This window comes from Xiphias gladius, chromosome 11 (genome assembly GCF_016859285.1).
Source record: "Xiphias gladius isolate SHS-SW01 ecotype Sanya breed wild chromosome 11, ASM1685928v1, whole genome shotgun sequence".
Classification (NCBI taxonomy): Eukaryota; Metazoa; Chordata; class Actinopteri; order Istiophoriformes; family Xiphiidae; genus Xiphias; species Xiphias gladius.
This window is the reverse complement of record NC_053410.1, coordinates 24,929,667-24,957,169: the sequence shown is the minus strand read 5'-3', so window position 1 is coordinate 24,957,169 and position 27,503 is coordinate 24,929,667. Positions and strand designations below refer to the sequence as shown.

The 27,503-nt window shown below is 39.8% G+C and overlaps 2 protein-coding genes across 5 annotated transcripts in view; one reads left to right on the top strand and one right to left on the bottom strand.

The window, feature by feature from the left end:
* Positions 1–7,567: 7,567 nt before the first annotated feature.
* LOC120796580 (ras-related protein ORAB-1-like) lies at positions 7,568–18,489 on the bottom strand. Its single transcript, XM_040139575.1, has 6 exons — positions 18,032–18,489; positions 14,470–14,542; positions 13,972–14,067; positions 12,740–12,835; positions 11,277–11,408; positions 7,568–8,580 (listed from the first exon to the last, which is right to left on the bottom strand). The coding sequence occupies exons 1-6, from the start codon at positions 18,043–18,045 to the stop codon at positions 8,380–8,382; spliced, it is 612 nt and encodes a 203-aa protein (XP_039995509.1). The 5' UTR covers positions 18,046–18,489; the 3' UTR covers positions 7,568–8,379.
* hells (helicase, lymphoid specific) overlaps positions 17,302–27,503 on the top strand; it is a 26,884-nt gene continuing 16,682 nt past the window's right edge. Inside the window, exons 1-10 of one of the 4 annotated variants that reach the window (XM_040139574.1) lie at positions 23,010–23,516; positions 23,939–23,956; positions 24,042–24,139; positions 24,468–24,586; positions 25,480–25,602; positions 25,724–25,765; positions 25,853–25,886; positions 26,073–26,131; positions 26,221–26,262; positions 26,361–26,588. In XM_040139574.1, the coding sequence (XP_039995508.1) occupies positions 24,118–24,139; positions 24,468–24,586; positions 25,480–25,602; positions 25,724–25,765; positions 25,853–25,886; positions 26,073–26,131; positions 26,221–26,262; positions 26,361–26,588 (669 nt within the window). In that variant the 5' untranslated portion in view covers positions 23,010–23,516; positions 23,939–23,956; positions 24,042–24,117. Of the gene's footprint in view, positions 17,419–23,009; positions 23,517–23,858; positions 23,890–23,938; positions 23,957–24,041; positions 24,140–24,467; positions 24,587–25,479; positions 25,603–25,723; positions 25,766–25,852; positions 25,887–26,072; positions 26,132–26,220; positions 26,263–26,360; positions 26,589–27,503 lie in introns of those variants that run through there. The other 3 variants (XM_040139573.1, XM_040139571.1, XM_040139572.1) reach the window with 3 other exon arrangements.

Here is a 27,503-nt window from a genome sequence, read left to right as displayed (position 1 = left end):
AATTGTCTTTAATACAAAGGGGTCTAAAAACCAAAAAATTGACCTGACCTCTGACATCCTTTCCTTCACTGGTACTACTATGTTTTTTTCTTTTTCTTTTTTAAATCTAGTTGAAATTTAACCATTTTTTTTAATTATTTCGTGCTGTTACAGTCTACAGCCAAGCAGAGAGCTGTAATACATATGAAAAGGGGATGACCATATCAGCCACATACGTGAAGAGGGAAAATCTCAGCTGGGCGATGCCTACTGGCACACGCAAAAAGGTTTTCGGTCCAAAACCGAAGCCTGCAGTGAGCCATCAGACCTCTGCTACAGTCCAAACCTGGTCACACAACAGCTGTCAGCGTGGGCCAATGAGTCACAAAGAGGAAAGGCTGGCCTCAATCTGAGACACCAGCCGAGAGGATGAAAGCTGACAAGGTTTGCCAAACCATTCCATGGGGTGAAAATACCTCAAATCTTAGTGTTGTCATTTTAAAGGAATAGTTCACCATTATGCTTATTTGCTTTCTTGCTTAGTGTTAGATGAAAAGATGACTACCACTCTTACTTCTGTACATTACATTTGAAGCCACAGCCAGCAGCTGCTTATGTTTTTGTTTTTTGTTTAATTTCTATCTCATTTGTTTAATCTGTACACCAAAAAAATTGAAAAAATGACACATTGTGGTTTTACACTGGGACTGTTTCCTGGCCTCAAATCCAACCTCATAGTGACAAGACTCCAGGAAGTTACTGTGCCCAGCCAAGAAGGAGTCCAGCACTTAACCTCTGTAAAACCCCAACGTAACATTTGTACGTTTATTGATTATTTATTTAAAATACTTGCGTATTAAAACATTTTTGGTCGGATAACCCTTGGACAGAGCCAGGCTAGCGGTTTCCTCCATTCCTCCATTCCTACAGATGTAAGAGCGGCCTCTTGCATAATCTTCTTATCTTCTTATCTAACTCTTAGCAAGAAAGTTAATAAGTATATTTTCCAAAACGAATTCTTGAACATGCCTAGTACCTGTGTTAAGATATTATTCAAAACTAATTGTAATAACTGAGCCCTTGCTGAGGTATTACAATTAAAGAGAATCAAAAACATTTTCCTTGTTCTCTACAGTAATCAGTGTCTTTGACAAAAGGCTCATCTGTTCAAGTGTCCAGACCCAGCAAACCCACTTAACCCTCCATGATTCCACATGCCACAAAGAGACTTTGTTCTCCATATTCAGAAACTTCCTCTAAGAAGCTCAGACCTGAGCAGGAACCAACTCAATACACAAAACCCACCAGCTTTAAAGATAATGACGGCGAAACCAACATCACTTATTATTGAATGGTAATTGTTTTTAGGCTTTTTTGATGAAGAGGATAATAGCAAATATACTTGAGCTTTGAGTACCACAAAAATCACACTCAATCTAACACCGTTAGACTAAGTAACTGCATGTAATATAGTGCTGACAGCAAGATGGACCTCATGCGTTAAAGAGTGTGTAGTATGGTTTTGCATCATACAGTCCCCCATAAAAGATGTACATAACATCCTCAGAGGAGAATATAACAGAATGCAACATTTCCTTAATTTTGAATCGATTTCCACCCTCATTGTTGGGTTTGTGATTTTTTCTTCACTAAACGTAACATTTCTGACATTCAGGAATCTCACGATACAAAGTTGTGAACAGGAACATTACATTACATGGACATAAGACTTTTTAAGTGCACCTGAGAGATTGCAGTTTTTTCATCAACTGACACTGTGAAGTGGTTTCTGGAGGGAGAACAACTAAATAGATAGCAGGTTTGACTGTTTTATGACCTTTGAAATACAAAGAGTATCCAATGTACAATAACATGGACAATTGTCATGTAATTTTTTAAAAGAGCTTAAAAGGTACTTTTGTGTGAAAAATAAGACTTGGTCTTTAGCTTTGATGGATTTTGGAACATTAATTATATGCTTTGTGATCACTCATATGACATTCTGAACTGAACTAAAAATGGTTGATATTTAGCTTAGCAACATACTACAAACTTGCTTGTATTTTTTTTGTTTTTGTTGTTGTTTTTTGTTTTGTTTTTTTGATATGCAGTGTGTATCATTAGTTGGAGGGCAGATTTGTGCCAGATAAAATGGCTTAGTTAAAGGTTTTCTGTTGTTTGCATCCCAATCTGGTCAAAATTTCCCAAGATGTAGCTTGTAAAAACGTGTTTGTTGCTGCTAAGGAACAGTTTTTCCTGTTTTCCCAGTAAGTGGTCTCTTTTAGAATATCATTACATATCCCAAGTCAGGGTGGCAAGATATCTTATCCCTTGCAGACCATATTTATAGCTATTTTCACTCCTAAATTTGGGAGAGAGGTTTACGCTTGTTGGTTTATGCATGTTTTAGACCTTTATATATTTACTGAGAGATCTAGTTGTGATGTAAAAGTAACTGCTGACATAAATGAGAGACTGTAATGTATAGGCGACTGTCTGTGATTGAAACTTTTAAATAATTATATAATGGGAGCAAGCCTATGTTCTTACACAGCAGTAATGGTGTACTTACATTTGTCCCTATTTAATAATGGACAACATTAGGACTTCATCCAGAGGTGTATACACAGGAGGACCAGTCTAGGGTATGGAGCTCCCCTAAAGTTGTGGCCCCTGTTACTGTCTGCCCCAGTCTTCTCGCTTAGCCTCCATCTGCTGTTGAGATGGTTAGGTCCCCAGATTGATGGCAAGACAATGAGTTTATGATATGTTGCTATGTGTGACAGAGGGTCTCGTCCCAACTGGGCTGCCTGACAACCACTGATCTCACATTTGTAGTTGGCACTATGCCAAAGCTAATGGGAGGAGTGAGCCTCCTGCTGTGGAATAGGACTTAGTTTACAAATGGCTTGTAATTCAGGACAAGGAGCAAATTTCTCTGGTTTCTGTCTTAAGGCTCTTTGGTGGAGCAGTGGCACCAGTGCAGATTAGCAAGCCTTAAAGTATGTTCCTCAGTCTGAAAGAAAAATAATCTATGGTAAAAGCCATGCAGGCATCCATAGAAACTAGCCTTCCAGGCTAACTTCTGATTTGTACAACTCAATAGTTGCTTAGCCAGGGAGCCTAGGGCACCCTCTCTTTATGAAGCCTTCTAAACTGGTCCCTCAGGTTCCCCAGTTGCCCGAGCAGTGCTCTTTTCACACACCTGTCAACACGCTATTTCTTTCCACTCTGGTCGTTCCAGATTGATTGTAGACTGATTTCTACATGCCATTTTAATAAGGGAAGTGGTGTTACATGCTGTTTCATGAACAACCCGGTTCCTTACTGTTTCTCTTACAGAGGACGTAATTGATTGAGCACCATCGTTGAGGAGCCTGAAGATTACACTGTTGCTTTCTTGCTCCTCACCAAGAGGAAAAACTTCATCCGTGGTTTCCAAAGATGTCTGTGTGCACATCTGCAAGGGAGTATAATTGAGAGTTTACATGACCAGGTCAGAATCTGTATTAATCCTTCCGGATCTGAGGTTCAATCAGAGTCTCCTTTCCAGCACCCTGGCATGAGTTTTCCCAGGGAGGCTTAGTAGTGTGATACTCCGGTAATTGGAGCACACTCTCTGGCCCCCCTTTCTAAAATTGTGAACCACCACCCTAGTCTGCAAGGCAATGTTCATGACCTCCATGCAACATCGAAGAGGCATTTCAGCCAAGACAGCCCAACAATGTCCAGAGCCTTCTAGGGCTGCAGTCAACCAAAGAACATCTTGGTCGACTAAAATTGTACCTACTCTTCAACCAATTGATTGGTTGTGGGGAAAAAAAATCTGAATGTTATCTCTATACTAACTAAATCGGCCACAGTGCACTGAGTGCACTCTACATGGTAACCCTATTAATCTAATTGAATTATAAATAAACATAAAAGGCTAGTTGCAGTATATTAAACCATTAAATGATGACAACAGACTCAGAGCTGATCAGCATGTATCTGCCCATATGATTCTCAAAAATAGAACTATATCAACTGGTTATCCCAGCAAAAGAACTATTGAGGAATACTGTATTCACTCAAAGCCTCAAGTGTTAAACACGAAAGTTGATGGAGCATCCTACAACAGACAAGTTAGCCTACCGTTTTTACGATGATATGCCAAGTTGGTTGTTGAGCTGCGATATGCAAACTACTGTTTGCAAAGTTTACAGTCAACTTTTTGGTCATCCGTTTCAACAAATAAAGCTGCACCAATGACTTCTTTTACATGGTGTAAATTAGTTTGGAGCGGACTCCAAGTTACGTCGTTCAGTTTTTCAGTTAAATAAGTTAGACCTAGTGGTCTCCATTAGGTCGGCGGAGTTTAAGGTTGCAAAAACAAACACTGAAAACAGTTTTTGTCACTATTTTCACAGGTAGTCTGTCCTTCCCACTGCCACAGTAAATGATGGATTAATCCTGAAAGGCTGTTGATGAAGACCTTTTCTCCGTATGAAAGTAACACCAGCAATTGTCCAGCCAATGAGAATTTGGTTGGACAAGACCATATTGATCAACCAATCAACCAGTCGACCAGGAGACTACAGCCTTAGAGCCTTTAGCATCTCAGGACGAATGTAATCCACACCTGGCTTCTTGCTGCTGAGGAGCTTCTTAACTACCTCAGAGACCTCTGCCAAATATATGAGTAAGGCTTGCCCCAAGTTTTTAAACACTGCCCTCTCCGTAGAGGATGTGTTGGTCAGGTTCAGGAGTTCCTTAAAGTGCTCTCTCCACCAGCACCAACATCCCCCGTCAGGGTCAGCAGCTCTCCTCTCCCACTGAACACAGCTTGGGCCAAGCCCTACTTTCCCTTCCTAAGTTGTCTGTTGGTTTGCCAGAACTTCCTTGAGGACAACAGAAAGTCCTTCTCAATAGCCTCCCCAAACTCCTCCCACACTCGGTTTTCTGCGTCTGCAACCACAACAGCCGTGGCTCTTCTGGCCTCCTGGCACCTGTGTGCTGCTTGAATGAGAAGTTCTACCTTGAGTGGAAGTTCATTTTAGCATTCAAGACATATGGACACAGATCTGATTATACAACCAGAAAGTCGATCATCAATCTTTGGCCTAAGCTGCTATGGTACCAAGTACACTTATCAATCACCGTGTGCTGGTACATGGTGTTTTTAATGGCCGATCCATCGCTAGCACACAAGTCCAATAACAAAGCACCACTCAGGTGCAGATCAGGTAGGCCGTTCTTCCCAATTAGCTCCCTCCAGGTTTCTCCTTCTATGCCCATGTGACCATTGAAGTCTCCCAGCAGGACTAGAGTCCCTAGTGGTATTCTTTCACCCAACAATTACCCACACAGACTGCGAGAAGGCTGGATACTCTCAACTGCTGTTTGGTGAATAGGCACAAACAACAATTAGAGCCTTCCTCTCAGCAAGTCACTGTGCTATGTGTGGAGGTGAGCCCAACTATATCTAGTGGGTACCGCCTCTCACTAGCTCTGTTTCCTTCCTCGTAAGCGAAGTGACATTCCACATCCCTAGAATCAGTCTGCGATGCCAGAGGTCAGCACGCCCTTGTCCCTGACTTTCCCTGCCACCAAGCTTACAATTTACCTGACCCCAATGCCTATCCCTGCAGGTGGTGGGCCCACAGGGTGGCTAATCCCACTTTTTATAATATAAATCATACTGCTGCCTCAGATTCTTTTTAGCACAACTTAAGTTTCAGCTCTTGGCAAACAAGATTTTCAGCATATATTGTATTGACTAAATGATTACAGGATTACTTCCACCAGTATTATCTCAGTGGACAGTTAAACAGTGGGTAAACCACACTTGTTTTAAAAGTTTCTGGGGAGCCTGATCGGATGGGGTTCAGTGTGTTTCTGTTCGGTGATGCAACATTTAAGACATCATGTTTTAAAGAAGTGCTGCCTCAGATGCTTCCTCTCTACTGACGTTAACTGACGCTGAGTGATTCAGGCTGTTCTACCGGTCAGTCACTGTATTAGACCAGCGGGCTGAACTTTGTGGGATTTCCTGTGAAATCTGCTGACTTGTATTTAAGTAGAAACTAGGCCACAATCCAGCAGCTTCGGATTGAGGTTAACTGGCTTATGAGTGGCTTGTATGTCCAAATACACACAGTCCTAGTTGAAATAATTCACACCCCTTAATTTTATGTACAAAGTTTACAATAAGTTCCAAAATAATGCAAATTAATCAATTTTGTATAATAAGAATATTTAATAAAATGTCAGAAGTTACTAAACAAGAAAAAAGCTTTCATCATATATAGTGAAACAAAAAATACAGACATAAAGTGTAATGACATAATTACTGGCACTCTTAGCACATTTAAATTAGTTCCTCAAACAAACAAATGAGACTCATCTGTGCTTAATTTTCAGTGTTCACATGACCTGAATTAACCAAGGAATGATGGACTGCATAAAAAGGGGCTGATTGATTCCAGTTTCTTTTTCACTCTAGCGAAGACAAGATAGCTGTCTGAGTGCATCAGAAATGCTATTATCAAAAAACAGAACAATTCTGAAGGCGACAAGGCAGTTGCCAAAGAACTTGAAATCCCTATTATAACAGTTCATAATGTTATCAAGAAGTTTTACAGTCCTAAAACTGTTATGGATGTGGTGCTAAGAAGAAACTAATTTAGAGAAAGGTTTATGCGAATTGTGGGAAAAACACCAGACAAGAAACTTAAAGAACTTCAGGCTGGCCTCTAGCGATCTGGAGTGGTGGTTTCAGCCCGTACCATACATTGTTAGCCAGGGTCAGAAAACTACATTTGAGGTGAAGGTCTTGGGTCTTTCAGCAGAACAACGACCTGAAGCACACACCTAGCAGCAAGAAAGAATGGTTGAAAAGGAAAAGATGGACGGTTTTAAACTGGCCAGCAATGAGCCCTGACCCTAACCCATTGAAAAGCTTTGGAGAGAGCTGAAATCTGCCATTGCAAAAAGGGCTCCTGCAAAACTAAAAGAGCTTGAACGTATAGCAATGGAAGACTGGCAGAAACTACCAGCAGACTGGTGCAAGAAGCTTCTAGATGGCTACAAGAAACATTTAGAGGCTGTCATTGTTGCCAATTGTTCTGCAACCAAATATTGTGTTTGTAGTATTTCACTGATATGCACGTTTTGTTTTTCTTTTGTTCAGTATCCTTGGCCATTTTATTCAAATATTTTTGTTATATGTATTGGTTCATTTGCATTTATTTCTGAAGATATTCTAAATTCTGTTCTTAAAATTCAGGGTTGCCAATAATATTAACCAGGACTGTAAATCTATGGCCATTGTGTTGTGACCTGACCTTCATATACAGCTGTACAATGGAGCACTGTTCTTATCCATACAGCAAACACAGGTCCCAGAGTTCCTTTCAAACTGAATTCAGTTGCCTTTATTAAGAAAACAAGAGAACATTGTATTTTATATATGCAATTCTGTACTGAGATTACACAGCAATTTGCAAACAGACCCCATGTAACTGGCAACAGATATGCCAAAATGAATGCAGAATAAATAATTCAAACAGGTTTTCTACACAGAAAGGTCTTCCCATTTCATACAGTCTGGTAGTACAATATTTATTTTAAGTTGAATTGTTACATGTTGAGCAACAAACTTACAGTTGTTTTCAGCCACAGATTTAATGCAGAGAAAGAGTCAAGACTATCCCAATAATGTATTGAACACTACAGAACTTGCAAATCAGATCTTACATATATATACATATTGTTTATGTACATATACTGTTGCACTAGATTTTAGATGCTGACAGTGAGACACTGCTGTGCAGAGGTTGGTGAGAAAAATAAAGACCTTCAAATGAGGACAGACTGGCTGATGGACACATGGTGATAAAAACAGCAACATAATCACAGAGCGAAGAGAGAAACAACAGAAAAGATCTATACAAACAGAAACCTTAATGAAACTGATTCATTTACCAACCTCGCTGTAGGAATGCAGAGACACACACACACACACACACACAGACACACACACACACACACACACACACACACACACACACACACACACACACACACACACACACACACACACACACACACACACACACCTCATGAACCTGCATTCAGAGGACCAAATAAAAGTAGTCTCTGAGAGGTCTGAGATGGGTTGGAGTTGGGGTCAGGGCTGAGTCACCAGTAACAGGACAGTATGACAAGAAGGATGCTTTATTTGTTTTTGGTAGTGCGGCTACAGTATGTACAGTACAAATACAGGCAACTTCATCTTTTTCTCACGTACACATGTTGTGAATCATGTCTTCCCTGTCCTGTGTGGGGGTGGGGGTGGGGGGTGTTTAGAATAGGGTGGGGGGTGGGGTTTCGGGGTTCAAAATGGAAGTGGTTTCTCTCTCAGCAGCATCCTCCTGATGAAGTCTTGACAGTAGTGCCGGGGGTAAGCTTCACGTTGGGCTTCTCCCCTCCTCCAGCTGTGGCCCCAGGCCCCATCCTCTTCTTGATTTCAGCAGCCATTGTCATGAAGGCCTGCTCCACATTGGTGGCGTTCTTGGCGCTGGTTTCCAAAAAGGGGATACCCAGAGAGTCTGCAAACTCCTGGATAAAGCAGAGGAGGTACATAGGACAGGGGTTTACAAATTTTTTTTTTTTGCAGATGTGAAGCTTTTTTATTTTTGTATTACTGCAAAGCAAATGCAGCAAAAGTAGATGAGAAAGAGCTGGTACACAAAAAGATGATATGGTGCAGCGGTTAACCCTCAAGTTAGCTACAACTTCTGCCTGCAGCAGTAAGAGCCTCCCCTGAGATTCCTGACCACAGTCTGGAGACTGAGGCAAGCTGTTTAAGACACATCAGTCTGTTAATAAAACAAGCGTTTGTTAATATTATGTCACTCTATTCAAAACATACCGCTGATGGAATAATGAGATAACTTTAGCCATACAAGTGATATTCAGATCTTAATTTTTTTTTTTTTTGGATAGTTGCAGCACGTGAAAAATTGCATAGTCTAGTTTGATTTTCCAATTTTTGCAAATAAAAATAAGTGCTCTTAACTACTGAATTTAAAACTTAATAATCCATGATTTTCTATTTATTTTGATTACAAAGAGTTAATTAGAGTTCGTCTGCAAAAACAGAGAATCTTGTGCATTAGGTGTATGTAATAAGATGCCGTTTGTTAATCATTACTGAGGTAAATGTGACAAGTAATTGTGTATTGATTATTCGATGATACTGACCAGCCCTAGTTTTGAGCCAACGGATGTCCAGTGTATAACTGTGCCAGTGTCATGTGGACTATTGAGTGAAGTAGGAAAAGTGTTGTCTCCAAATTGTGGTGAAGTGCAACGTGTTTGCTTCAATTATGCTCGATGTGTGACTAGAACCTGATTGGAGTCCAACTGTGGCAAACTGAATTGATTGGACGCAATTTAGAAAGAGAAAGGGACACATCTGTGTATATAAGGTCCCACAATTCATGTCAGGACAAAAACCAAGCCATGAAGTCCAAGGAACTCTCTGTCGACCTCCATGATAAAATTGTGGCGAGGCATAGATCGGGGCAAGCGTATACCATATAATCATATATAACCATTTCTAAAGTCTTGAGGACGAGCATCTCAGTAGCATCTCCATCAATAAGGCCTTTATGGTAGAGTTGCTAGAAAGAAGCCATTTTGAGTAAGAGGCATATGACAGCCCGCTTGGAGTTTGCCAAATGGCATTTAAAGACCTCAAGAGCATGAGGAAAAAGATTCCCTGATCTGATGAGACAAAAACTGAACCCTTTAGGCAGAACTCCAAACACTATATCTGGTGAACAACAGGCACTATTCATCACCTGGCTATTTCCATCCCTTAAAGGTAATGGTGACCAAAAGCATACAGCTAAGAAGATGCTGGAGTGGCTTCGGGAGAAGTCTGACTGTTCTTGAGAGGCCCAGCCAAAACCCAGACTTAACCCCCATATAAGATCTGTAAAGAGACGTGAAGATGGCAGTTCACAGACCCTTTCCATCTGACAGAGCTTGTGAAGATCTACCATAAAGAATGAGATAACCAGCCCAAATCCAGGTGTGCAAAGGTTGTAGAGACTTACCAAAGAAGACTCAAAGCTGTAATTGCTGCCAAATGGGCTTCTATGAAGCACTGAATAAAAGAGTTTGAATACTTATGTAAGTGAGAGATTTTAGTTTTGGATTTTTAATAAATTTGCAAACATTTCTAAATAGGTTTTCACTGGTTTACCTGGTTTTCTGTATTAATTGGTCATGAAATGTGATTTGATCTTCATACAAGTAACATGTACAGAGAAGCACAATGTGCTTAAGCACACAATTATAATCTTTAGTGTTTTTAGTGAACACACCTATTTAATATTCACAGTGCTGGTGGAAAAAGTAAGTGAAACCTTGGATTTAATCACTGATCATACCTCTTTTGACAGCAGTAACCTCAAACAAGTGCTTCTGGTAGCTGCCTATCAGACTTGCACAACATTTAGGAGAAATTTTGGACCGTTCTACCTACAGAACTGCTTCAGCTCAGCCCCATTCTTAGGATGTCTGCTATGATTGGGTCTCTTACGAAGGTGGATTTTCTTAGTTTGAAGTCATTCTGTAGTATATTAGGATTAGATCAGGATCACTGTCCTGCTGCACCACCCCATCTTCTACTGACCTTTAGCTGGCGAACAGCCACCCTAACATTATCCTATAAGATCCCTTGATAAACCACCCCAACTCCTTCCACTGTACTTCTCCTCTGGGATGATGTTTTCATGTTGGCATGCAGTGCCCTTTTTACGTCATATGTAGGTGCTGCATGTTTTTGACAAAAAAATTCAAAAAAAATCTCAAAAAAAAAAAAAAAGTTTTATCAGTCCACAAAACATTTTCCCAGTACTTTTGTGGAGTATCAAAGTGGTCTTTGGCAACTTCAGGTGCACATTGATTTTTTTTTTTTTTTTTTTTTTTTGCAGCTTTATCTGTGATGTCCTGCTGTAGACACCGTTGCCTGTTCAGTGATTTGTGTATGTAACAGAGATGTTAACCAGCTCAAATGATTCTTTCAAGCCTTTAGCTGTTACTCTGGGGTTTGTTTGTTTTGTTTTGTTTTTTACCTCAGTGCGCATTCTGCATTGTGTCTTTGCAGTCAATCATTCAATCACCACCTACACTCTCCTACATGTCATACAAAGAAACTGATTCCCGGCCAGCAGATAGCCACAGCAGCATGAAATAACATGCAACAGCTTATGTTTGTGGGAGTAAATACTCATGTGCCTTACCTTTGCTGTTGTGTAATCTACCACTTTCTTTGTCGTCAGGTCACACTTGTTCCCGACCAATAGCTTGTTGACATTTTCACTGGCATAGCGATCAATCTCCTGTAGCCACTGTTTGACATTGTTGAAGGACTCCTGAGACAGGAAACAGATCAACATTAGCACTGAGCTAAATCTGCTACTACAGGACCTCAGCAGCCTTGACAGAGCCAAATTTAAGACTTAATGCAATATGGATGTTTTTTTAAGACCAGCGTGCACTGGATTTCGCACCTCACTGACAGGAAGTCAGTTTGAAACATTGCAGAGCTAGAACACGATACAGGAGAGCAAATTAGAAAAAAACTGCGGATGATGTTACAGCTTTTGATCTTGAAGCACTACACAGAAGCTATGGATCCATTCAAAGGTCATGTCCTACAATAGAGATTTGATTTTTAGAGTTCAAACTTCCAACATGTAATTAAGACAAGTGAGTCTAGTTCTTCATGCGTCTGTCCTATGAACATACAGAGGACAGTGTGACTGTCAGGTGTTTACATACAGAAAAGCACAAATTTTTCATTTACTAATAGACTGAAATGGGTAGACCAGGTTATACGTGTCAAGTCCACTCAGACATTCCTGCTTAGGACTTCCAAAGTGTAAGCTCTGAGGGATGGTAATGTATGTCATTTTGTTTAAACTGAACCATCACGACCACAGGGTTTCAGGAGGATCCTCTCTGGGAACCTGAATTATTTCCTGGTGTTTAAGGATTGCTTGTGGTAGAGCATCAGTTGAGTTTTGGCACAGGGACCCAGAGGACACAATGTACTTTCTGAGCTACCACAAGGCTGCATGTGTGGACCATATTTAGAAACCACTGGGAGACACAAAGTTGGTCAGGCTCAGGACACTTCAGTCCTTTCTATCTAAATGTTATCAATCATCATGCTTTACAGGTCTTTATTTTATTTAGAACACATAATGGGCTAAAAAACAATATCCAACTGTTGAAAGCAACAGAAAGACCCTTTCCTGTGAAAACATGGAGCTTAGAGCCCAACCTTATTGAGTAAGGTGAACTCAAATACAAAGAACGTGCTTGGTCCTCCAGACTTATTAATGCCTTTGCTGTGTACCTCTGCATCTACATACATTATGCTCAGATGTCCAGCTTTGACTGAAAGCAACAAGCAGGATTCTCTTCATTGGGGGTTGTTAAAATATCTAACACTATCATCTACGAGGAGTCCAGAGAGACCTCAGTAACATCACAAATTGTTATTTTTTCTGCACTGCAGTTCATTAGAAACCAGCCAATCCGATTCTCACTTGTCATGGTCAACCTCACCACTTAGACAGGAAGTTCAACCATTAATAAACAAATTAACATGTCTCCCTGAGGCAAAATCTCATCTGCTAGTGTATAAATGAATAAAACTGAGTTGTAATAGGTATGAAAAGTGTGGTGTTATACTGACCTGGTCTGTGACATCGTACACTACAATGATACCATGAGCACCTCTGTAGTAGCTGGATGTGATTGTACGAAATCTCTCCTGACCCGCTGTATCCCACTGTCAAAGGAAAAATGAATAAAGCCAATGATTAAAGACTAAAGCAACACACAACAAAGATTAAAGTAACACACTTCATACAGCTTTTAATGGTCCATACAAATGTTATCACTAACTCATGTTTTTCAGCATTTTAAAATGTCTTTAAATTTGACCATTCATGGGGCAAAACTTTAAAATATTTAGTGCCTCCTAACAGAACTTTATTCCTGTAAGAGTCAAAGTCTCCTGGGACATCAAAATATAACAATGATAACAACTTAATGCATTTTAACATTTAACATTAGCTGTACCACATGTATGTGTTTATTCTTGTACATAGGTCTCTTTCGAAAAAGAGATCACAATCTCATTGAGACTACTATCTATTAATGGGCTCCAGACTCTACTGAACTCAGCTGCCCGGATTTTAACAAGATTAAAAATACGTGACCACATCGCATCTGTTTTAGCCTCCTTTCACTGGCTTCCAATATGTTTTATAATTGATTTTAAGATCTTACTGTTGAATTTTAAGGCTCTTCATGGCCTCTATTTGCTATATATCTGATTTCTTAGTTGCATATGAGCCAGAACGTAGCTGAGATCCTTGGGCAGAGGTCTTTTACCTGTTCCCAAGAGGTGACAAAGCATTCGCAGTCAGCGCCACAAAGCTATGGAACGAGCTGCCTGAGGAAAATCAGGTCAGCAGTATCAGTGACCTCTTTTAAATCTCTTCTTAAACCATACTTTTATGGGAGAGCTTTTCCTGATTTTACTTGAATATTATTGACTGCTCTTTTGCTTGGGACACTGTATTTGGTTTAATTTACCTATTACTGAGATTAATCGATAATTTGAATGAATTAATTTTTTTAAAGACATTCATCCTCAGTAGGAACTAATAGGCTTGGAGATGAGAGCTAGAGAGTAGGAGGGTCAGGAGGTATTTAGAGATGGACACATTGTTGATTTGGCTCTTTTCATGGGATTTGTTGACTGTAAGAAAAACACAGAATAACACAAGATTTATCCTTTAATGTTTTCAGCTAGACAGATGTCCAAAGAAGGAAAAAAATGTTTTCTTGTCCTGAAAAACAGACTTTCAGAGTAAGCCAAGTTTAATGAGAGACACTGATATGAATTAGGCTACTTACAATCTGAAGTTTAATGGTCTTTCCATCCAGTTCTATGGTTCGTATTTTGAAGTCCACACCAATAGTGCTAATGTAACTTTCTGTGTATGTGTCATCCTGCAGAGAGAGACAGTCAGTTAGATGGCTCACACATCCTGTTCACTTCCTGTTTCACTATACACACAAACAGTACCCATTGTTCATTACTAAACACAAGGTGTTGGTACGTTGAACTTTTCAACAGTATACAGACTAGAGCATATTACACTGTGAATTAACGAGTTACAGACACATGTAAGCATCATATCCTGTTTACAATAACCTACTTTCTTTTTGAGTTAATAAGCAACCCAGTTAAGACAGTTCAGATACATTGATGTACAACTGAAGACATCTTTCAACAGTTTGCATGAAATCACGGCATAGTAACGTTAAAAATACTGTCAGACTGATCCCTGCTCAAGAGGGAGATTGAGTTAATATAAAGATAGAGTACATGCTATTTTTCAGGAAACTTACTGCGAATCGGAGAAGAAGGCAAGACTTTCCAACACCAGAATCACCAATCAGGAGCAGCTTGAATAAATAGTCACTTTGAGGGACGGGTAAAAAACACATTCGTTAGAGGATATTCAGAAATGGTTAACCAAGTAAATGAGTTACAGATTACCTATTAAAATAAACAAATGGCTGTCATAGTAAGGGCCTGGAAACACACAAGTCTGAATCAAGATCTCACACTGGTTCTTCGTAGCAGTGAAGGGATATTTACCTTGAAAACATTTGTCTTCTTTCATTTAATGTCAGTTTCAGTTATACATAAATATGCTCATCAGCATTAGTGTCATTACATCATTTAGCAGAGTGACTGAAAGGTCTGCATTTTACAAGGAAAGGAAACATTTAGCACAATGAACCCTGCTGAGCTCAGCAGTATTTTCAGAAGGACATGCAGGAAGTTCGCTGAACATGTGATTGGACATATGAATCCAACTGAAAGGACCAGGGAAAGCAGAGCAGAGGAGTACTCTTTTCTTAGTCACATGTTGTACTTCTCTACTCCACTTCTGAGGTTAGTCTAATTCATGTTAACTACAAATTCAAAACAACCACAACTCTCAGGACAATTTGTGGGCATATGTGGCTCATGTGGTAGAGCGGGTCCACTAACCAGAAGGTCGGTGGATCAATCCCCCAGTGGCGCATGTCCGCATGTAAAAGTGTCCTTGGCCAAGATACTGAACCAAAGTGCTGCCAATGTATCATGGGTGTGTGAATGTGTGTACATATAGAAAGCGCTGTTTGTATAAAAAAAAGCGCGGTGTGAATGGATGAGTGTGGCAGGAGGGTAAACCGCTTTGAGTTGTCAATAAGACTAGAAAAGCACTATATAGGTGCAGTCCATTTACCATTTCAGTTTAGGGGTCCTATATAGGAGGAGCTGATGACCTTTTACCTGCCCAGGGGCCCATTTTCTTATAATCTGTCCATATTTGATAAAACAGCTCAATAATTCCTGCTATTGAGTAGAAACTTCACCTGGATTTTAACTACAGAAACCCTTTCCATTTTTGGGATCCTGCCCCCCCCGAACGTCCCCACTCCTAATGTGGTACCTTCCAATGACCCACACATAGCTGTATCAAGGTGGAGTTAGTAGTACTGAACAGCAAGGAAGCCTGATATGACTCATCAATAGAAGAGAAAAAACTAAACCAAAACTTACTTTGCTGATAGTTTCTAAATTGTTTCTTACTAAAACATTTCGACGTTGATCTAAATATCAGATGCGCAAAAGGTGGTGTGGGGTCTCGCTTTCTACCAAGCTGCTTTGTTTTAATAAGTTAAAGTCTAATATACTTAATCTTCACAGTTCTTAATAATGAGAGTGAAAGAACTCTCAATTCCTGGGATTATGTAGTCTGTTTTTGTAGTCTACTGTGTGATGTGCCAGACAGACGCTCAGTTTTCATTCTCAGAGTATTGTTGACAGACATCTTGCATACTAAGGGTAGGGCATTCTGCTATTATATTAATCCTGTCCAACAATCCACCTTAATGCTATCATGCAGCAAGGCAGGTCTAGGCAGCCTGCAGCCAACATACAGGTCTAAACTACATCCTGCACCACTTACAATTACACCAATATAAAATTAGGCAATATAATGATAATCTTTCATCTCCATAACAAATGCACACACACAGACAAATATCTGTGCGTGCAGATACACACACTTCAAACAAATTCTTTGCCTGTCTTATATCTGGTTTGTCTGAGACCTCTTAGTATTCAGCCTTTTTTCTGTTTCTTACTTTTCCCGCTGACCCTTTGCAGCACCACACTCCTAATTAGCCTAAGAAAGAAGCCTAAGCAGACATCCAGTGGTGTGGCAAAATAAAAAACACTACACTTTTCTTTCAATTTCAAAGACTTCTCCCTGCATGTTATGATCCAAAGGTGTGAAACCGCAAGAAAGAACATGGACTTCTTGAGTTTTAGTAAATGATGATGCTTCCTTCTGGTTTAAATACAATGCTAGTATCATGTTTACACATAAATCCCAGCAAAAAAACTTGATAGTATGTCTTATTCACATACAGCCTAATGATAAAACATTTCTGTTACTGGTAAAGCCCCAAAACTAAGTATTTTAGTAGAAGTCGTAATTGGCACTTGGCAGAAAACCTAGGTAAAGCAGGTTCTCACACATCAGCTCCCAAGACCATTGCAGTTCCACTCCTTCTCACTGTAATATAAACCAAACATTCCCTCTTCATTAAGCCTGTGACTTTGGACAATGGCTGTCCCTATGCAAGGCTCACCACTCACTGCTCAACACAACTCCGCTGATTACACCATGTTCACGTACAAGGGTGTGACAAAATCTAAGGTTCAAACTAGGTAAAGAGTCCAATTTGTTGACTTACTCAATACGACGTTTTTATCTGACATCAGACCTACAAAGTCCAAATACCATCATTGGTCCATTCACCATGGTATCGTTCTCAATGGAAAAATCCAAATGTGCTATTGATAAGTACCAAGCCGTGCAATTTAAAAATTCCTGCTGTCCCATAATTGCTTGTCATTGGTATTCAGCATACTGAATTATACGGTAAACCATACTGGGTTATAATTAATACAAGATTAAACAGTCTATGGGGGGGGGGGATCAAATTTTACTATTTATTTTAATGATAACATAAAAACCACTATACAATTTTTTAATTTAACAGTAGCACTATGTAGCAGCTTGCCAAAAACTGCAGTCCAAAAATTCTGCAGTCCACCCATGAGAACATTTCTGAATGGAAAACCAAGTACTGAGCGAGAAAAGGCTGAAATAAGTGATTGCTCAACACTGCTGTGGTGAAACAAGGGGCTTGTCCTGTGGCATGTGACCCACACATGACTGCTTCTGCGCTAATAGACCATCTGACCGAAAACTGAGTCATGATCAACACCAGGTAAAGCACACAACCAGTTACCTGGACGTAAAAACCAGACGACGGCAGCCACAGTATCAAGGTTAGATAAGTGGGCTATTACAACTTCACACACAGACTCTGCCTGATGGTTATAACCATCAGCGTCAGAGAGGTCGTCTGCCTGAAAATATGATGGAGGAGACATCTAATGTCGAGTCATTATAACTTTAATGAGCTAACTCTCAGTGTCGGATAGCTAAATGACACTAATCGTTGACCCTCTACCTTACAAGGAGCAGACACAGCCTTGTCCTGTATTTACTTCAGAGAACTTAAAGTGGAGTCAATTAAGCTGCTGCCACTGGAAAAACCAACGGCTGGATAACCACATTAATGAGGCCAAAACTAACACTTCTTTGTTTTCATTTGTAAATATGTATACCAGTCCACTTCCCGCTAGAGAACAATCGTCGTATCCGAGGCAGGCACAGGTGGACATTAACGTCAGCTGATGTTAGCCGCTAGCATAGCTCAACTGCTAATATCAAGTTATTTCCCAAGCTGACTAACGAATTAGCACAGAGGCAACCTTAAGCTAACGTTAGCTCTGAGGTCCAAAATGTAACACATAGTTGTTCAGCATGATACTTACTATTCTGGATTCATTGTTGACTCGATGTTTGATCTGTCCCCTCTCGAAAAATGTCTCTTTTTAATCAGATACGCAGAGCTGTTTAGTGATGAATATGCCTTAGCTTTCTCTGCTCCCCAAACCGCGGCCGGCTACTTGTGTCTCAGTAAAAACCCAAAATGGCTGCAGCTCCGACCAGGAAACAGCTAACATTAGCCAGGTGGTTTGCCGAGTCAGAAATAACGGAGGGGCCGGTATCTTAAAAACAGACGGCGGTGGACAGTCTCTACAGTCGTAAAACTAACGAGAACAAACAGAGCAGATGTGTCTAAACAGGCCGGTTCTCTCTGAGCGTGTCGGTGTGTCGGTGTGTCGTTAACGTTAATGCAGCAGCGAACTGTCAGCCCTCACAGGGATTACGTCATTTAGTGAAACGTGGCACACAGGACTCACACACTGCCCCGTGTGCACAAGTACACTTTGTACAAACCTTCCGGACGAATACTTCAACATAAATCTCGCTCTCCTGGACTATCTCTGCTGTACTATCTGCTTATGCGCTACAGCGAGGCTTTTATTTACAAAGACGTGAGCAACATTTCCGGTCACATCCCAGTTACATCTGACTAGTTTGACACATTACCTTCCAGTAACAGTGGACACAGCTGTTTTGCTGTTGACACATCCCAGACTGACAGTTTATTGGCCCGCAGACCCTCACAGGATTTATCAGTGCAAATAACATACCACATTAGAAATAATCAGTATGCTGTAATAGTATCACAGGCGACTCCCGTTAATCTAGAAATTTCTGTCCTGAGTTCACGAGCGAGTCATGCTGTGTCATCACTTAGGACACAAGTGTAAACTGGTAACTCAGGTCAGCACCTGCAGCACAGGTAGGCTACAAATAACACGAATTATTTGTGTTGAAAATTTGAAAAGTTGCAGATGAAAAGTTGCTTTTTTTAATTTCCAGTGACACTTGTAAAGAATCAGTGTGCTTGAACATCCCATTTAAATTCATTGCTTTCAGTAGCAATGAACTGGATTTTTTGGCCTTAGATGTACTGTAGTATATGTCTGACAAAAGAGTCTGTAACTGTCCGAGACACTGAGGATCTTGCTCCATTTCACAGTAAACATTTTTACTATTATAAAGTTTTGTGGTGAAAAACTTTTTAAGGCTCATCCATCATTTCAAATCATTCTCTTCAAATCCATCTGTATATCATCAGTGTTTACTACCTCAGCCATCACTGTGCTGTGTATGTGGATGCTTAATACATTTCTCCACTTAAACTTTGTCAGACTTCCAAAATGTGCTGGGAAACTCCACAGCATTCTGAATGCACCTCACTCTGCAGTAAAAATACAATCAAGTAAGAAGATAGAAAAGACTTAATTAAATAATGTAATTGGGTTTTTCTCATCTCATAGTCTGAGATAAGAACAAGGAGTCCTGCATTAGACGGTCTGGCCCCCACAGAGCCCTTATCTCAACATGACTCCTTTTCTACATTTCTACTGCATGTTGTCAGACTGATAATTCAAGGCACAGGAAAACTCCAGACATTAGTAAATATAGCTAGTAAAATTGCAACCGAGCAAGAAATAGGAATTACATGCGAGGAAAAAAAATCTCTGGGATTTTCACTTCTCCATCTTTGCACCCGTACTCTGAGCTTTTACCCACAAGGAGGCGCTACAGACGAGTGATAGACACCAAACACGGACGACAGCAAGTCATTCCTGCCTAACACAATGACAAGACTGAATACTGAGCAACCTCGTGTCTTTTTTATTAACATCTGAACATTTTACAGCCAGTGCTCTCTGTGCTTGGTATTGCTTTTTTTTCTTATGAGTTTTTGTAACTGCATCTGTCCTTTGGATTCATGTTCGCCTAAGGAATCACTTCTTTTTGATGGACTGGCAGGCATTCTTTAAACGCATATATGGAGACACTTCCGACTCAATTTTGGTCAATGGTCTATCAACTGCTCTAAATTAGTGCACAGTGTCTATGCAATTGTATGTTGCTATTGACACATTGTTGATTACTAGAGAAGTGACTGATGTATCAATTAAAAGAAAGGCAGTTTTCAATAATACAACAATTGAATTTTATTCATATCTGATTTATTTGACAATCAAGGGATTTTTCAGTTTTCATATGAACAATTCGTTATTACTCCTACTTTTCCATTTCTGCACCAAACATTTAAAATGACTACTTTCAAACACACAGCCTACACATTACGAGAAAGCTTTGCTACCCCGTAAACATGGTATTCATAACTCTGTCAAAGAAGTTCACTTTTAGATTCTTTGTAATATTCACTCAGGTGTCAGTTTATTAGGAACACCTAGCTATGATTGATGCAGTGTAATACAATACAACAATCCTGCAATAAATCCTCCTTCATGAAGGCAATAATGCTCAGTTTTTGTTGAAACTGTGTCAAATAGGTGTTGATTCAACTTTATGATAATTTTGTAGGATGTAGTTTGTGGGGCTATTGAACTGCATTGCATTATACAAAGAGGTGTGTCTGTTATTTAGCCCACCCTCATTTATTTGAATGGGGTGGACAAAATAATAGCAAGACCTGTCAAAATTGCACAATGCAGTTCAACAGCATGACCAATTGCAGCCTGCAAATTGATCATACAGTTAGTATTATCATTGTGACAGGGTTACAATGTGAAATGTGTTCCTGGTAGTGAAAAACCTACAGAGACTTATCAGCTCTATCTGTAAGTTCCCTCCCCTCGCCTCGGCTCGGCTTTACGGAGCTTTATAGTGAATCTCAGCTCATTGTTTATCTGTCCGGACCACAACTTCACTGCATTTCACTCTCACAACTCTTATAGAGTTGTTTTTGGCCGCAGCAGGAGCAGCTGTTTTCAAAGAGAAAACTCTAAGTAGCCACTGTACACTACCTGCTCAGCAGCAAACAGCAGACAGACACAGTTAGGGACCAGCTGGTGAACAGAGTGGGACATTTAGCAGCTAAAGAGCCTGATATTTTCTTCAGGAGCCGTGAGAGGCCAAAAACAGAGCCAAGGAGAGTGAATATTGGACTTAGATTCATCAAAAGGACACAATACTCCACAAGGATCGTGTTGCTTTGTAACTGCTGGATATGGAAACAAAAAACAAAGTTCACATATCAACTTAAAAAGTGATCACATGTCAAAGTTGCGTTTACTACTTGTTTCTGCTGAAAACAAGTGGACGAAAAAAATCTGTTAAAGCAGGTTTAAGTGAAGCTTTAAATACAAGAGTTTTAATTGGCGTGGAGTATTTTTTACATTGAGTTACTGCAATGTTAAATTTGAACTATTAACAGATCAGAATGCCTCCTCCACTACTCCAGCCTGGATTTAGTCAGTCAGAACCGTGCACAATACGAGCAGACTTATGAGCATCAAATGCATTTAGTTTTATGGATGTATGCATTTGCTTATTCATTGTCAGCTGCGTTGTGATGAGAGGAACAGTGCAACTAAGTACAGAGGGTGCCAACATGGGGAGGGCCCTGAAAAAGACTGGAATTTTATTTTTATGTGCATTAAATTATTATTTCTTGTCTCTCAAACAATACTAAAGCCTCTCATGGTTCTGAGAATGTCAGTCAAGATGAGCTCATAAAGTGGTCAGTCATCCCATGCGGTCATTTTCAGCATTTTACACTAAAAGGAGAATTGCAACAATAACATCACATCTTTGGTTTATTGTATATTATAAGTCTTGTAAAATATGATACTGTTTTAAGATGCTTGTAATATACAATTTTTCTCCAGTAATAACTTTTGAAATCCGATCAGTTTATTACACTGTTTTGATCAGTTATACCATTGTGTTCACAAACATTAATGATTGACTGTATAACTCAGACTGAGTTAATATCTAACATGACTCCTATATTATAACCAGTCAGTGATACCAGGTCTAAACCTGAGTTTTCAGTTTTAATACTAGCCCTGTTTTATTTGGATTATGCCTTTAAGTTTCTAAAGATATTATACCACTTTTATGTTGCCACAGCCAGGGCTGCACAACTCATTCATCTTAATTTGGTAGTAAAACTTAAATCCAGTGAAGTCTTATTCTGTTGTCTTTTATTATGAAATATGGTAATACAGTAATCCTTTTTCAGTGTAGGAGCCAGAGTAAGACGGCTTTCCACCTTTGTCTTATGCTCAGTGTATAATGAAAAAAAACAAACCGTGGTAGGAACAATGCTGTATTGCTTTGTAGAACCTCGCTGTGAAAGCTTCATACATTAATGACAGCCTGTTGAGAAAAGAGGCTAAAATATGATGACATTTCGGATTGTTAAGACTTCTGGTATAAATCTTAACAACCGCCACAAGTGCAGGTGTTTACTTGTTGATTCAGTTATTTGACCAGGCTGTATTAAAAGGGGAAGGGGGGCCCACTGAGACTGCATACGTTCGTTGTCATACTAGATTTTTGCGTTATGCAACTGTTCTTTGCAGACATCCTGCAAAGAACAGGATGGCCTGTGAGATAAACATGCAGGCCTTACAAAATATTTATCTGTGGGATCATTGTTTGCCGCACTTTTTTACCCCATGGAAAAAAATAACAAGCATAACAAAACCAGAATGGTCCTTATTAACCCTCCATATACAAATACGGACAAACATTTTACAGCAACCGAGACTCGCGGGAAATATTGGATCAGGTGTGGCACGTACGTGCTGTCAGAGGGGTAGCTGTGCTCTTAAATTGTTGTGTCTGTACATATAAAGGTCTGTAGACTGTAACTAAGCCTTTCACTTAATTTGTAATATACATATTCTAGTTAGGATTATTATGATGGTCATATTTACCTCTACGATACTGCATTATCTACCTTCTTAAATCACACACAGCCCTGTTTTACTAGCAGTGGTTTCGTCTGCTGTGGCGCGAAATGGAGTAGCCTCGCCCACGATAAAACTCTCAGCTGCGTTATGTCAGACAAGTTTATATAGAAAATGGCGGAACAGTGATGCTGTCTTCAAAATAAGAAGTAATAACGCCCTCTCCAGGCAGCTCTCGAGTGCAACGTTGGGCTAAAGCAGCTTTATTGTGAAAGGTGTTGTCCGGACGTACATTTGTTGTTCGTCCCAGCTTCCCGCTGCTGAAGACTCGGACTTACTGCATGTCGCTAGTGTGGAGTGCAGACCAGTCTAACTTTGCATGCCTGTATAGTTTTAGATAAGGCGATATTTTAGGAATTTATCGGGGCGCCTGCGGTCCTGCCGGCTGGAAACCAGAAATCTCAATAAAATCGTATCTTGGGTCACTAGTTTGGTCACATATTTCACAGAGTTAGCTCTATGACTGCCTGAATAACACGCTTGTGTAACTCGCGACAAGTCGTTATTTTGTTGAGAAAAAAAAATACTTTTTGTTCTAGCGACCTAAAAACCTTCAATTAGCCACATTAGCTGTATCGTCTGCTTCGCTATTGGAAACAATGAGCTGGTAAGTCAAATAATCAATAATCAATATCGTGTAACAATATTGCCTGAGCTAACTGATCTGTTAAAAGAATGGAATAGTTTATGTGGGAAGGATTCAAGTCCCTGTTTATATTTGTTTTATTCAATAATTAACTGTTCATCTCTTCCTAATATGAAGGTGTAAATGCTGAAAGCCTTCTTCACATTGTTATAAAGTAAAAGTCTGCTGGAGAAACGCTGAATCATTTATTATCATATTAAAATATTATATATATTTTACACTGCATATTAAAATATATAGTGTCTATAGATATGAAATAACCACTATGTGTTGTGAATGTTTTTTTTGTTTTTTTGACTGTAGAGTGTAACTCCCCCAGGTTATACACTTGAATGTAAGTCATGTTGTGTAAACTGGATTTTTTTTTTTTTTTTTTTTTACAGATTTAAAAGATTTCAAACGTGAGTCGAGTTGTCTTACTCTTGTAAAACCAGCAGGGAAAATTCACCCTCTGGATTTCATTTTTTTTCTTCTTCATGTGTACAGTGCGAAAGAAGAAAGTCGCAGTGCATCCCCTCACTGCCCCAAACCAGATGAATCTGAGGAACCGCTGGGCACAGCCATGGAGACTGGAGGTACCAATGGTGAGTCAAAAGGACCACAGTCTGTGATCCCCAGGGGCCACAGAGGAGCTCACTGGGGGATTTCCTTCAGCTGATCCAAGTTTAATTAACAAACTGTTGGTTTTGTATCATTTTAGTAAGAAATGATGATGTAGTTTATCCCACGATTTTCATTACCTACATTATTAACAGCAGTCCAGCAGGACCATTTTATAACTACATTTATCTTATGAAAGTTGATCAACTTAGGAAAGAAGTGAAACTGTTTCTGTCAGAGAAAAAATACTTAGAGAGATGTTGGGGTGTTGAACCAGCCACCATCGTGACTTTGACTGTTCTGTCTTTGAAGATGTTAGTGTGAAATCTGAGAAAGTGACATCTGAAGTGGTTATCACAAAGGAAATGGAGGAAGAAGAGAAGCAGCTCATGGAAGAAGGTGAAAGGAAAGAGAAGGAGATGATGGAAAAGGTGTGTGTTTTGGTTTTTTTTTTCTTTTTCTATCGTGCCAAGGCCTGTGTATTGAATTTTCCTTACCACTACTTAAACTGGCATGAAATGTCTACTCAGATTCATCATCTCTTTGACTCATTCTTTGATTAAATAGTTCCTGATTGAATCGAACTTTTTGTTATTTAGACAAAGTTCTTGTACGGATACATGTATTTTGACAACATTTAATATTTGACAACTTGGGCTTCCTATTACAAATAAACAAGGTTTTTGTAGGAAAATATCTTCCTCAAAGGAAAAGCTGCATTATGCAAATTATGGAAATCAAACTGGTGCTGGCAGGAGAGTGGAAAGCAAACCAATCCACTCCTACAACCCTTCCATCTCCCTGCTCCATTACAGTCCACCCAGCCTTTCACCCAAACTTCATCTACACTTCACCTACATCCTCGTCGTGTTCGCTGTCTCAGCAGGAATTGGAAGCTGACGTCTTCCAGCAGCTAATACTAGTTTGACACCTCAGTGCAAGGGTAGTAGTAGATCAGAAGCACATTCACATAATGATTGACAGCCGTGAGCTCCCACCCCTGACTTTGGCCTTTTCTGATTGGTTAGAAGGGCGTGGCTTGCTCAAAAACAAAAAAAAAGGGGGAATCTCTGTGCTGCTGCCAGGCTGTTCATTGAGTCTGGGTCTCAGAGGCCTTTGACAGCATCTCTCCACATTAAGATAGGTTTTGGAGCATATTTCAACTAAAAAATATCAGGAAAAAGTTACATACTGTAGCTTGAAGTATGGGGGGGGGGTGTTTTGGTATAGGTACAAAATATCATATGGTATCAAATGTGAGATGATGTCCTTCCCCAATCTTGTCAAACACTGTGGTCTGTGTCATTAATGTGTGATTGTTAAGGCCCGGGAATCATGGGAGAGGGATTCTCATGACATGCGGTTTAAGAGACTGCAGCATCTGCTTCAGAAGAGCAACATCTACTCTAAATTCCTGCTGACTAAAATGGAGCAACAACAGAATGAGGTAGAGTGTGTGCGAATACCACACGTGAAACTCCTACAGGCACTACCCATGCTGTGTTTGCATCTGCTGGCTGCAGACACTCACACTTTTCTGCTTTCTGTTTTTCTGTCAACTATTTCAGGAGAAACTCAGGAAGGAGAAACTGGAAAAGAAGGCCAAGAAGGTGAGGGTCGTTTTACTGAACAAAAACATTTGAGTTTAGCATTAAAACACTGTTTTATTCACTGATAGAGGGCTATTTGTCTTTTAGATTCAGAGCACAAATGGTGCAGAACCTGACAAAGGTGTGTAAATTCTGACATTTCATCTCATATTAAATGCAGAATGAAAAACTGTTAATGAAAGGCAATTCTCTAATAATACTTATATGTACAACCTAACAGTTTATATTCAACCCTGGTAAATGTAAACTTCAAATACAATTATGTAAAAATTTGTTTGATGTATTTGAACATTTCCTTTTGAACTAGATAAAAAGAAGAGGAGGAGGGATGAAGACTACAAAATATCAGATGTCATGTCAAAAGAAGTAAGGTCACATTTGACTTTTTGTCTGTTCTGTGCATTTGCCATTTACTGATCTCACGCTGGTTCTGCTTGATCCCCCCCCCCCCCCAGGAAATCATGTCACAGGCTAAGAAAGCAAAGGTGGAGGAAGCGGTAAGGGTTCATTTTATTTTTCTGGGTACATGAGATGTCAGTACATTTTGATAATCAAAAAAAGGCTGTTCATGTATGTATCAAACATGTGACATTAGGGTGAGGCACCAGCCCAGAGAAAACTAGAAGCTGAGGATATTGAGAAGATGAGTGACTCGAACCAAGACATCAAGAACCGTCTATCGGAGACGGTGCGAGACAACGCCAAGCATCTCCTTCATCCTCACAGGAAGGTGAACGGCCAGCCAGTCCCCACCCAGCAACCACAGCTCTTCACTGGAGGGATCATGAGGTGGTACCAGATCGAAGGCATCGAGTGGCTGAGGGTGAGTGGGGCTGTATCAACATGGAATTGTGGAACCTGATTATTTGGAAATTCATTTGTTGGTTTGATTCCCTCCGTCCTTCTGCCATGTAGACAATGTTTTTAGTCCAGTTAGTTAAACAGATTGGAATGAAGTTGAGTTTAAGAGTTCACTTTTGACCTGGAATACTTGGCAAAACGGTTTCACCTTAAAGCTAATTTAGTAGATGGTGCTTTCAATCATATAAAATGATCTTCCTCAGAAGAAGAGTTTTCACAGGTTTCATGGTATTGTAGTTGTTCATTCCTGACCAATTGTAAATTGTGAAAATATGCAACACTGGTTTTTGTTTTTCCCAGTACTGTACACTCAGACATTAGCAAGAAAAAAAGCGAAACAAATATGCTCACTGAGCATATGCTCCTCAAGGCTTAGGCACTGTGCCTAAGTCTTATAATGGTAGGGAAAACCCTGATGTTGGCTTAAAGGTTGAGGTTCAAAATTCAGTGAAGTATATTTCCAACAATGTCTTTATCTGTGTATTTAAATGCAGTAAAAAACAGTTATTAGACTGATATTAAAGGGCTACTCCAGCAATATAGTATTGCACTTCCATAAAGTTAGCGGACATTAAGAGTAAGCAAGGGTCCCCTCAAGAAATAGGATCTGGAGGGCACAGCTAAGGCTTTTGCTGTGGGAACTAGTTAGTCCCTTCTTTTTTCCTGAAAGGATGATGTTTTATTTCAGAAGAGTATATTTATTTTTTCTGATGTTAGTGGAGGTAGTCTTTGTCTTTACAGGAAACCCTGCACACATTAGAAATGTGGTTCAAATCTGTGAAGCAGAGACTTGCTGACATTTAGTTTCTAGTATGCATCAAACTCCAAAACCACTGGTTCCTACCCTTTCCATAATTTATTTCTACAGGGTTACACT

What these genes read in the sequence shown, in the direction of transcription:
- LOC120796580 (XM_040139575.1), bottom strand. An exon ending in AGACCATTAAACTTCAGATT is followed by an intron (nt 12,836 to 13,971) that starts GTAAGTAGCCTA and finishes TTCCTTTGACAG; the next exon opens with TGGGATACAGCGGGTCAGGA. An exon ending in TGTACGATGTCACAGACCAG is followed by an intron (nt 11,409 to 12,739) that starts GTCAGTATAACA and finishes TTCCTGTCTCAG; the next exon opens with GAGTCCTTCAACAATGTCAA.